The sequence below is a fragment of the Kogia breviceps genome, chromosome 5 (assembly GCF_026419965.1).
Source record: "Kogia breviceps isolate mKogBre1 chromosome 5, mKogBre1 haplotype 1, whole genome shotgun sequence".
Lineage (NCBI taxonomy): Eukaryota > Metazoa > Chordata > Mammalia > Artiodactyla > Physeteridae > Kogia > Kogia breviceps.
In genome coordinates, this window is record NC_081314.1 from 149,431,105 (window position 1) to 149,443,337 (window position 12,233).

General features: G+C 54.5%; 1 protein-coding gene across 16 annotated transcripts in view; it reads left to right on the forward strand.

Moving 5' to 3' along the window:
- Positions 1–12,233, forward strand: part of PCNT (pericentrin) — a 106,895-nt gene that overhangs the window by 9,904 nt on the left and 84,758 nt on the right. For all 16 annotated transcript variants that reach the window (XM_067035300.1, XM_067035303.1, XM_067035299.1 and 13 more), the window contains exons 4-10: positions 676–877; positions 2,149–2,204; positions 3,113–3,287; positions 3,720–3,856; positions 5,781–5,892; positions 7,372–7,609; positions 7,862–7,940. In XM_067035300.1, the coding sequence (XP_066891401.1) occupies positions 676–877; positions 2,149–2,204; positions 3,113–3,287; positions 3,720–3,856; positions 5,781–5,892; positions 7,372–7,609; positions 7,862–7,940 (999 nt within the window). The remainder of the gene's footprint in view (positions 1–675; positions 878–2,148; positions 2,205–3,112; positions 3,288–3,719; positions 3,857–5,780; positions 5,893–7,371; positions 7,610–7,861; positions 7,941–12,233) is intronic.

Below are 12,233 nucleotides of genomic sequence, written 5' to 3' on the forward strand. Positions count from 1 at the left end.
TTTTAACTGACTCTCACAATTAGTGGGCAATGAATTCCCTTATATCTAATGTAATCACTGACGTGCTTGTACTTACATCAGACGTTTAATTTGGGCTTTCTGTTTGTCCTGCCTGTTTTGTTTCTTTCTTTTCTCATTTTTTGCCTTCTTTAGATTATTTTTTATCAGGGGATTAAAAAAAATTCTCCCTTTGTTCATTTTGAAGTAATAATATACAGTTTCTATTCTTTTAATGGTGAGGTTATTAAATACAACATATATACTTACTTTATCTAAGTCTAAATTTAATCAACACCTTCACCTTCCTCTTGCATAGTTAATTACTGAAACTCCATTTATACTTCCCTCAACCTCCGTTTTTGTCAGTCTTTTTCTTAATTGTAAAGCACTCATAAATTTTACCATCTTAACCATTTTAGGTGCACAGTTCATTGGTGTTCGTACATTCACACTGTGGTGCAACCGTCAGCACCATCCGTTTCCAGAACTCTTCTCATCTTGTCAACCTGAAACCCTGTCCGCTAAGCAACATCCCCCAGCCCCTGGCAGCCGCCATTCTACCTTCTGTCTCTGTGGCTTGGCGATCCTACATGCCTCACGGTAGTGGGGCAGTGCGCTCGTGTAGTTAGTTGTCTTTGGGGCCTGGCTTATTTCACTGCACTTGGTGTCCTCCAGGAGCTGGAGCTGGAAGTGCTGCGCCTGAGCCTGAGTGACATGCACGCGGCGCGGCTGGAGCTGACGCAGGCGCACCTGCAGCGCGAGAAGGAGGCGGCGCTGGCCGAGCTGCGCGCCGAGCTCGCCGGGCGGCACGCGCAGGAGCGGGCCCTGCTGCAGAGCCGCGCGCACCGGGAGCTGGAGCTGGTCCGGGAGGAGGCAGGTACGCTCGGCGGCCGGCCCGCGGGTGTCGTCGGAGGCGCCTGGCTTCTGTGCTGTGCTTGGGCCTCTGTGTGCGACCAGGCCTCGTGGAGCCCGCCCCCGCCCCTGTCCCCCCCGCGCCCTGTGCCAGGTGGCGGCTCAGGTGCCTCTCAATCTGGCGATGCGCTGGCCTCAAGGTGAACTTGTATGATTTCATTTTAATGTTTCTTGGTACATCTTTTGTTAGTACTTCTTGTAAAAATCATACAGAGTAGTTTTATTGAGCTGTAATTCATGTACCACGTGATTCACCTACTTGACGTGTTTAAAGGCTGCACTTTGGTGGCTTTTCGTGTTTTCACGCTTAGAATGTTCTTCCCCCGGAGAAGAGACCCTGGCCCATTTCCCTGCGACCTGCCCCGTTACAGAGTCTCCCTCTCCTGGGGGCCCACCCACCTGGAGGAGCAGCCTTGTCGGTCCTTTGACGCCTGGCCTGTTTCTTCACCTAGATTCAGGCAAACACAAGGAGATAGTTCCACGTCCTCCCCTGCTTTTGTTAAATTTTAAAAATATGAAATACGCCTTCCTTAGTTAGGCTTGTTCGATGCTGTTTCCTCCATGTGCACCCCTGGGAACGGTCCCCCAAGAGGCCCACCCTGCCGTCCAGTCCCTGAAGCTCTGCTGCAGGCGGGGCCCCTGTGGACCTGGCGGGACCTGCCCTCGGAGGGTGGCTTCCGGGCCTTTGCGTGATCTCTGGAGTTGCTCAGGCCGCTCTCCCTGCACCCAGGGGTTGCCGGTTGTCACGTGGTGCTACTTCCCCGCAGCTGCACGCTTGGCTGCGCCCACTGGTCCGGCCTCCTCTGCCCAGCGCCTCCTTTCCTGTGGTCCCGCAACCAGCCTGGAAGCTGGCTCAGCGGGACCCTGGACTACGGGGCCCTGGGTGCGCGGTGGCCTGGTGTGGAGTGGACGGGCCGAGGTCCCCGTAGGCAGAGGATGACGCAGGCTCAGTGCTCAGCGGTCTGTGCAGCCCCCAAGTTGGCCTCGCCCGGTCCTCCTGGACTGTCGCTCTGGCTGGACCTCTCCCGTCCTTTGTCAGGCGTGAGTGTGATTTGCTAATTAACCCAGACATCATCACCTGCCTGTTTCTCACAGACGTGTCCTGTCCTGTTAATGTCGGCAGGTGTCCGGTGGAGCGGCCAGAGGTGCCAGGAGCCTTCTCATCTCTTGGGGGATCAGATTGTGGGAAAGTCTGAGCGGCAGTGATCTGAGCGACTTTTTATGTTTCCCTTGCAGCTGAGCTGAAGGAGAAGCTACAATCAGAAATGGAGAAAAATGCCCAGATGATAGAGGTACACAGGATAAGAAAATCATTCCGCGTACACGGTATTTCCCTCATCCCCACCCGGCACCCCTCCCCTTGATTCTAACAAAATACAGTCAGAGCTGGAGTCGTGGGGGTAAAGCATGACGTGCTGCTTTCTCTGCACAGTGTGAATTAATCACAGCAGCTGGTTGTGGGCTTTCGTGTTGCCTGGTGTGATGGGAGTCTCTTTCCTCCCATCTGGTTTCTGAGCAGCCCTGTGGCACGGCCCTGGCTGTGCTTGGGACCCAGACCTCGGTCCTCACAGACCGGAGGCGTGGACGCCACCGAGGTGGCGATCGAGTGACATGTATGGGCCTCGGGGAACCACGGGGGGTTGGGGGGTGGGAGGAGCGTGACTCTTGCAACCCATCCCTTTCTCAGGGCCACGCTTGTAGCAGGGCCGTTGGCGCTGGTGACGGCCGAGGAAGTGGGTGGTGTTAGGGGATGTGTGACGTCAGGCCGAGGGGCCGGTGCGCCCTGGCCTCTCGGGACAGGCAGTGGGTGGAGGGTGGCCTCGTGCCCCAGCCCCCGCCCTCTGAGCTGGATGGGGGGCACCCATTTCTTAGGGCACCTGGGACAGAGCCGGACCCCGTCAGAGCCCGACGGTGCTGCTGTGGTGCCCAGGTCTGCGTGCGGGACAGAGGCCGCACTGCTGGCCGAGTCCTGTGCATTTGCTCAGTGACCAGCTCTGTTTCTGGCAGGCGGACCTGCTTCGTGTGCCCTGGGCTGCTGGCCTGCAGGTGCTGCTGTTCCCGTCTGCCTGGGCGTCCCGAGCTGTGTCCCGCACTCAGTCTGACCTGGCCGGGGGTGACGGTTTTCGAATGTGCAGTTGAAATTTTTTTACCGGAGGAATAAACTGTTGGCCATCATCTACTTTTTCCTTATTTAAATTAGACCCTGAAGCAAGACTGGGAATCCGAGAGAGACTTGTGCTTAGAAAACCTACGCCGAGAATTATCAGAAAGGCATCGGTCAGAACTGGAGAATTTACAAAACCAGTTTAAGAAAGAATTGGCAGAACAGAAGGCTGAGTTGGAGAAGGTTTTTCAAGACAAAAATCAGGCTGAATGTGAGTCTCTAATTAAAATGAGCAAGTTTGGAAGGGGACTGAGTTTTCCTGTGTCATCCCAGAAAAAATGCCGTGTGACTGGCTGGCAGGAGAGTCAGCCTTGGGGTCCCTCCTCGTTGGTCACAGGCATCTCAGGGTCCCTAAACCTTCCGAAACCTTCATTTCAGAGGAATCTTTGGCATGTTCTTCTACTAAATTGCTACAGAAAAAGTAGTTCGTGATTGTTCCCTTTGTGTTCTGCGGTGGGGCCCACTGGTCAGTAGATGCTGTCTGCTGGCCTGCGTCTTCCCCTCCCTTCCTCCCCGAAGAGAGCAGGGTCCTGAGAATGGGGTCTGGAAGAGCCTGGGGCACCTGCCGTGCCTGCAGCTGCCCCTGCTGAGGAGGGCGACGCTGTGCCGTCACAAACTGAGTGAGGCCCGTGCCCGTCTCCAGTTTCCCTTCAGACTCCGGGAGCTCAGCACGAGGCAGCCCTGAGCCAGTTACGCGCGGACCTGCGGTCGGAGCACTGCCAGTGCGTGGAGGACCTGGAGCTGGGATTCAACGAAAAGGAGAAGGAAAGCCAGCTTGAGGTGGGCGTTGTGCGGGGGGAGCTGGGGGGGATCTTGGGTTGGGGTCATTTCACACCCTACTGTTGCCTAAAACTTAAGCCCTAATATGTGTGTGTTTGTGTTTATTTCTAAATCGAGGTATAGTTGGTTTACAGTATTATGTAAGTTTTAGATGTACAACATAGTGAGTCACAATTTTTAAAGATTGTACTTCGTTATAAAATGTCGGCTCTATTCCCCGTGCCGTACAGTGTATTCTTGTAGCTTATTTTATACACAGTAGTTTGTACCTCTTAATTTCCTACCCCTAACTTGCCTCTCTCCCCATCCCTCTCCCCAGTGGTAACCACTAGTTTGTTCTTTATGACTGTGAGTCTTTTTCTGTTTTGTATATACATTCGTTCTGTTTTCAGATTCCACATCTAAGTGATATCATACAGTATTTGTCTTTCTTTGACTTATTTCACTTAGTGTGATCATCTCCAGGTCTTTCCATGTTGCTGCAGATGGTAGCAATCCTTTTTTTATGGCTGAGTCATATTCCATTGTATATAATATACACCACGTCTTCTTTATCCATTCATCCGTCAGTGGGTGCTTAGGTCGCTTCTTCTCTTGGCAGTTGTAAATAGCGCCGCTATGAGCATTGGGTGCATGTGTCTTTGCGAATTAGTGTTTTCGTTTTTTCAGATACATACCCAGGAGCGGGGTTGCTGGGGTCATATGGTAGTTGTAGTTTTAGATTTTGAGGGACCTCCATACTTTAAGTCCTCCTTTAAAGAGACTCTCAGTATTTGGTGGAGCTGGTAGGTAGCCATGTCAGGATATAGAGTCTGTGACTTTGACTTAATGATGGTGTTCAGTCCTACACCTGGAGAATTCGTGCCCTTGACAAGTGCCCCTGGGACATCTACAGGCTCCAGCCATTAGGGTGTAAGGGCACATGCTCTGACCTTGACTCAATAAACAAGAAGTTAGCAAGAAACATTTCTGCGGCTCACGTATTCAGAACTCTTTTCCATTGGAACTTTACATACCGAAATATGGGTGATGTGGCCGGATCTCACTCAGGGACCTGAAGGGCCTTTATCACCAAGACCAAGAGCCAAGTAATGCCCCATTGGTTCAAGGAATTAGAAAGGAAATAACTGGAAGACGGAATTAGCCGAGGCCCGTGTGTGGGTTTGCAGGGAGGAGAGTCGTGGAGCCCAGGAGGAGCCGCGTCTAGCCCTGTGGCTCTCACACCTGTTCCCCCACCTCCCCTCCAGACAGAGGCCAGCTTGGCCGGGCAGGACCAAGGCCAGGCGGGGCCCTGCGGGCTGTCCCTCATCCAGGGAGAGAGGCGGCCGGAGGTCGCCTTCTGCACTGTGCCCTGGGAGGAAAGGCCCGTTCCACAAGGCAGCAGAGCAGCCGCAGGCCAGCACCGCCCACGCTGCCCCCGGAGCACTCGGCCCTGTGCTCATGACTTGGGGTGCTGGGTGGCCACCCTGACCCAGGCCCCGGGAGGGCAGGCGGAGCCACTCTTAGCTCCAGCGGTGCAGGGCCGGCTGGCACGCGGCACACGCTTGGTGTGCAAGCTCTGTTCATCCCTGCAAGAGTCGCTTCCCAGGAAGGTTGACCAGGGAACACGGAGAAAACCACACAGGCCACGCGAGGGTGAGGGAGCCCATGGTCACAGATGGAGGGGGCCCGTCCACCCTCCCTGACAAAGTAGAGGGACAGGTCTCTGCTGGAAACGAGGCCGAGGCCTGGGAGGTGTCCACATGAGAGGCTGTGGTGGTCGCGGATTCCTCTGGTCTGCTCTCGGGGATGCCTGGAGGTGGGTGGGCTTGAGCTGAGACTGCGTGTGTTCACCTGGTGCCCATCGGGTGCTGCACGGGTGTCACCGGCACTGCCTTGGGCCCGGGTCCTGGTCGGGCTCCCACACCATCGCCTTCTCTTCCAGTTGGAGAAACTGCGTGCCTCGTACACGGAGCTGCAGGCCCAGTCACAGGAGGAGATCCGGCGCCTGGGGGCCCAGCTGGAGTCTGCAAGGTCCAGCAGGCAGGAGCTGAGTGGTGAGGAGCCTCATGTTCAAAATCCAGGTTCCCAGAAGCTAGAGCTGTGTTTTCACTGCTGAAACCCCAAACTAGGATTTAATGGTTTTGCAGGCCCCAAAAAATGGTTTAGTAAACTTCTGTGAATTTTGAGGTCTGTGGCTTCACGGTGAAGAGCTGCTGGTGGCAGCCTTGGCTTCCTCGTAGGCGAGTTGGTGAGCGATGACTCTCGCAGCCTGTGTCCTCATGTGGACACGCGCCGTTCACGTGTGAGACTGGGCTCACGGTGTGGGGCTTGGTTGAGCGCCGTCGAAATGCAGTTCTCAGTGGGCATTCGGGTCGTGGGTGTACACTGCCTCCTGGGTCCCATGAGCCTCACCTGTGTTAGGTGTTGTCAGGCTCCTGGGGCCCTGAGCTCTGGTTTTGGAGGGTGACGCCATGTTTACTGAGGGCAGCTCACCTGGGTCTCCCCCTCACAAGACCCCAAGTCAGAGGGGTCTCTGCTCACCGGTGGCACCTTCAGAGGGAGGAGGTCACGAGACACGGGGCAGAGAGATGTGGGCTTGTCTGCTGCTCTCCAGACAGGCCTGAAACTCTCGGGTCTGCCCTTGTGCATAAGTGTTACTAAGGAGCAAAGAACAGAGTTATGAGAGAGGACCTGCAATCACAGCTGACGGTCTGTGTCGGTGGATAGGCCTCCCGTCCCCAGCTTGTTGGGCTCTGGGCGGCCGCAGGCGGAGCCGGCAGACTGAGCTGTGGGCGGGCCTCAGGGGCGCTCTCGCACGCGGGTTTCAGCTTGTGCGCGTTCCGCCGCACCCTCCCCCGTGCGTTTAAGGACCCTCAGGGGAATGTTGATCTGGGATAGGGACCTGTTTCCATCCCTGTTATTTGAAAGCTAATAACTAGCTCTGGTGGACTGGCTGGCAGAGCCCTCTTGATCAGAACCGTGATGCTGACAGTTCTCTTACGCTCTGCATTACTGTTCTGTTGCCATTAACAAAATACCACCAACTCAGCAGCCTGAAACCACCCAGGGTCACCCACAGCCGAAGTCCAGACGTTGGGTTGGGCCTTGGCCTGGCTCCCTTGGTCGGCAGGGTCCCGTCCCTGTGCTTGTAGGACCGAGGTCCCATTTCCTTGCTGGCTGTTGGCCCAGGGGCTGCCCACGTTCCTCGCCACGCGGCCCTCATCTTCAGGGCCCCCGCAACATGTGGAACGCTTCCCACACTTCCAGTGTGCCTGACTTCTGTGCCGGCCTGAGAAAGCTCTCTGCCCTCAGGGCTCTGGGGTTTACTGAGGCCGCCTGGGTGGTCTCCCTGTGCAAGGGCCCCTGTGCCACGTAGCGTAAGCCCTGGAGGGTCCCATGTCCATTCACGGGTTCTGGGATGGGGGGACCTTTTACAGTTCTGCCCCCAGCACCACACTACAGGCTCTTAACTACCTTCTGATTTCCCCTAAGTGTTTCATTTTGAGACGATCGCTTACTTTCATCCTGTAAAGAGTTACACAGGCAGCTCCTGGCCCGAGTGTCTCACGTGGAGGGGCTAGAACACCTGACGCGGGACTTAGAGCAGCGGCAGGAGAGAACCAGGCACGAGTCCGAACCGGAACAGCTGAGAGTCTGTTTTGAAGAGACGTCGAGGGAGGCTGAGAGGGGCTACCAGGAGGACCTGGCGCTGTTACAGCAGCGGCTGCAGGACGGGAAGGACAGCTCCCCGCCGGAGGCCGTGGGAATCAGGTAAAGCAGCCCAGGAGAACACGTTTATGTTTGGGTCTTGACAAGATGACATTAAGGCTGGGCAGTGGTCTGACGTGCGCGCAGGCTGTGGACGGCGCCGTGCTGCCGGGGTGGGTGGGCACCAGCCCCGCTGCACCACCCTCGCGGCGGTCATCCTGTCCTCGGCACAGAAGCGGGACCCCAGGGACAGCGGAGTTCAGCAGAGGGGCACCCATGTCAAGTTGTTACAGCACAGTTTCTCATTTCATCCAGTGCCTGTTCAGGAGAGACGTCTGAAGAAGAAGGAAGAGACCGTCTTGATCAGCTCGGCCTTCGGCTGGAGCACCACGAGGTGATGGGACACCTTTGTTTTGTCTTGAGGGCTGGCTGACACAGGGCGTTCTGACATGAGGGTCGGATGCCTGGGTGTGCTGTGAAGGGTCGGTCTGGTTGACGTCTACCACCACACAAAGGTGGAGTTTTTTCCTTGCGCTGAGAGCTTTTAAGATCCACTCTCTTAGCAGCCTGTAGATAACGCAATACAGCGTTGTTTACTGTAGTCCTGTGCTCTACACAACACCCCAGGACTTTTTATCCTCAAACTAGAAGTGTGCATCTTTTGACCCCTTCATCCATTTTGCCCACAGCCCCTCTCCCACCTCTGGCAACCACCAGTCTGTTCTCCATGAGGTGGGTTTTTTAGATTCCACATAGAAGTGAGATCCAACCGTAGTTGTCTTTCTCAATCTGACTTATTTCACTTAGCATAACACCCTCAAGGTCCATCCATGTTGTCACAAATAGCACGATTTCCCTTTTTGTGGCTGAGTAGTGTTTCCGTTGTGCGTGTGTATGTACGTGTGTATGTGTGTGTATGCGCCACATTTTCTTTATCCCCTCATCTGTTGGTGGACATTTAGGTTGCTTCCATATCTTGACTGTTGTAAATAGGGGCTGCTGTGAACATTGGGGTGTGTGTGTCTCTTCCAATAAGTGTTTTTGTTTTCTTAGGTTAAATACCCAGGAGTGGAATTGCTGGATAATATGGTAGTTCTTTTTTTTTTTTTTTTTAACATCTTTATTGGAGTATAATTGCTTTACAATGCTGTGTAACAAAGTGAATCAGCTATGTGTATGTATATATATATATATCCCCATATCTCCTCCCTCTTGCGTCTCCCTCCCACCCCTCTAGGTGGTCACAAACCACTGAGCTGATCTCCCTATGCTATGCAGCTGCTTCCCACTAGCTATTCACCCTATGTTTGGTAGTGTATACATGTCCATGCCACTCTCTCACTTTGTCACAGCTTACCCTTGCCCCTCCCCGTGTCCTCAAGTCCATTGTCTACATCTGCGTCTTTATTCCTGTCCTGCCCCTAGGTTCTTCAGAACCATTTTTTTTTTATTCCATAGGTATGTGTTAGCATATGGTGTTTGTTTTTCTGACTTCACTTTTTATGACGGTCTCTAGGTCCATCCATCTCACTGCAAATAACTCAATTTTGTTTGTTTTTATGGCTGAGTAATAGTCCATTGTATGTACATGCCGCATCTTCTTTATCCATTCATCTGTCGATGGGCACTTAGGTTGCTTCCATGTCCTGGCTCTTGTAAATAGTGCTGCAGTGAACATTGTGGTATGTGACTCTTTTCGAATTATGATTTTCTCAGGGTATATGCCCAGTAGTGGGATTGCTGGGTCGTATGGTAGTTCTATGTTTAGTTTTTTAAGGAACCTCCATACTGTTCTCCATAGTGGCTCTATCAGTTTACATTCCCACCAACAGTGCAAGAGGGTTCCCTTCTCTCCATACCCTCTGCAGCATTTTTTGATGATGCTCTATTTTTAATTTTTTGAGGAACCTCTATACTGTTTTCCATAGTGGCTGCACCAGTTTACTTTCCCACCAACAGTGCAAGAGGGTTCCCTTTTCTCCACATCCTCGCCAACCTTTGTTATTTGTTGTTTTTTTAATAGTAGCTATTCTGACAGGTGTGAGGGGGATCTCGTGGTTTTGATTTGCATTTCTCTGAGGATTAGTGATGTTAAGCACCTTTTCATGTGCCTGTTGGCCATCTGTGTGCCTTCTTTGGAAAAGTATCTGTTCTGGTCTTCTGCCTGTTTTTTATTTAATCGGGTGGGTTTTTGTTTTTTGTTTTCTTGCTGTTGAGGTATATGAGCATCTCCATAAACACATTAATGTGTTTCATTAATCTTTAGTTGGGAACTGGACTGTCTTTATGTTATCAAATCTGAATTTCCATCCTTGTCACAAAAGCTTCCTTCTGTGACACTGACAAGCAGAGAGGGAAGCTTGCTTTTGTGTCTCTGGTGACTCCACAGGCTGCATTGCGTCTGCTTGTTTAAAACAACAACCCGAGGTTCAAGGCATGACTTGGAGGCTGGTGGCTGGCAGGTCGGGTCCCGCCTGCGTCCCATGCAGGCGCGGTCACACCGCCGCTCTCCACGAGCTCCGCAGCCGCCTGCGTCATGCGTGTTAATGACCGGAGAGTGAAGTGCTGGGGTGAGCTTGTGCTGTTTTATTGGCCTTTACGTCCCTCTTTGTTGAACGGCCTCCATGCCGTTTGTTTCTGGCATCTCTAACCTTTGTGGGCAGCGGTGTTCACGCAGCTCTCTGTGACAGTGGAAGCCGCCTGCGCCTGTTCCGATGCGGAGCTCCGAGGAGCCAGTGGCTCCCCCGTCCTCCTGCCCCTGGTGCTGGGGCTGGAGGTGCCGTGCTCTCGGCTCCAGGGAGCCCTGAGATGGCAGCTTGTGTCCATTTTCCACACCAGGAACAGGCAGGGCCTTGACTCTGTGTCCACTTCTGGGAAGTCTTGAGCAGCAGCAGTCTTCAGCGTGTTCAGACGGCTGTTCCTCCACGTGGTCTGTTCTCTCTCTGATCCTCCTGCGACCTTCATGCTGGACCTCCGGGCTGGAACCACTGATCTCCTTCAATTCTCATTTCTCTTTTTATGTTGCTTTAGGCTTTTTTGGTTGGGGGGGGATTTTTTTCTCCCCTCTCCTCTAATTCTGTAGCCGACTGTCTTATTTCCATTGTCATTGTTAATTTTCGAGGGCTCTGCCTTCTTGTTCTGTGCTCTTTCCTGTGTCCTCTGCTCGGCGTCAGGGACAGGCTGTCTGCTCTCCTTTCTGACGGCGGCCATTAGTGTTAAGAGGCCTCTGGGGCTCCGTGTAGTTCCTGCTGTGTCTCCGTCCGTCTGGGTCTCTGCATTGTGTGGGACGCCTGTGGTCCGTGCATTGGTTGTGCCGTCACGAAGCGTGAGGCACCGTGGGGTCTTGGCGGGCTGTCTGACCAGGCAGGCTCCACCTGGGGGCTCTACCAGCCTCCTGTGGGGGTCCCTGAGGAGACGGGCGCAGTGGGGTCCCCACTCCAGTCGGCCAGGTCCCTCCCCCCATGCCAGTCTCCCTGGTCCACAGCCCCTGGGGGTTGTGCAGTCACCTCTGTGCCCCCTGTGCCCGCTTCCCAGCCTTGCGGGTGTCTGGGCAGCTCTCAGGTGGCTCCCCGTTCAACCCCTGCGAGCATCCGTGATGCCCGTCTTCCAGCAGTTGGTCACCTTTGGCTTAACGATGACCTCTTGCACTGTTGCTTCTCCTCATAGGTTTATGGATTAAATTATGTCTCCTGTCATCTGACGGAATATAAAGACGATAGAGTATACGTGCGTTTAAGCAAAAGTTCCGTGTGTGGGCGTGTGTGTGGTGCACGGCGTGTGCGGTGTGTGCGCGTGCGTGGTGTATGTTTGGCGTGTTGACGCGCCGTGTTGACCGAGGGTGCCTGGTGGAACTCCCCGAGCTGGGTTTGGGAACCCCCATGCCCCTCTGGTCGGCGCTGAGCCCTGGCCAGTGTCTCTCTGGCTGCAACTGTTTGGTTGTCCCTGAGGCTGAATGTCTTTTGACTTGTTTGGTCGTCACGGCCACGTTTCTGCCCTTTCCTCAGAGGCTGGGAGCGCGTTGCTCTCGGCTCCCCGTCCCCAGTCTTCGGGCACAGCAGGATTTCCCTGTATTTTATCTTTGCTTTTGTCACCTGGAACTGGCTGTTGCCTGGCGGGGGGTGAGACTCTGGCCCTTTTCTTTCCCGGGATGGCGAGTCGCTCTCGTCCGACTTGCTGGGAAGCCTGGCCCTTGTGAGCCGAGCAGTGTCGGGGGCGCTCGAGTCCACCCGTCAGTCAAGTTGTCTGCTCCCGTGACCACATGAGGGCTCCAGTCTTGATTTAAAAGATAACTCGAGCTTGTTGAGAGCTGGACATTCAGGCTGCCGTGGCCTCTCTGTGAGTTTGAGGAAGATGGGGTGACTGGTTGCATTTTGAGGGAACAGGAAACGTTGACACGGCCTCGAGCCCCTTGGACCCTGCGCTCCGGAGCGTCGTCCTCGGGGGGCAGGCCCAGCACCCGGCTCTGGGTGGGAAGCGCGGGGCAGGGAGTGAGGAGAAACCCGGGAGCCACAGGTGGGGCAGGGCGCCTTCCACCAAGGCCCTGGCCGTGTGGCTGGTCCCGGAGGCCTGGCCCAGGGTGCGGAGGGCGGGGGACGGGGGTCCGGTGGGGGAACCAGTGCCCACGGCTCGGCGTCGGTGGAGTAGGCCCGCCTCCCTGCTGGAAGCGAGACGTGGGGCAGCAGGCGGC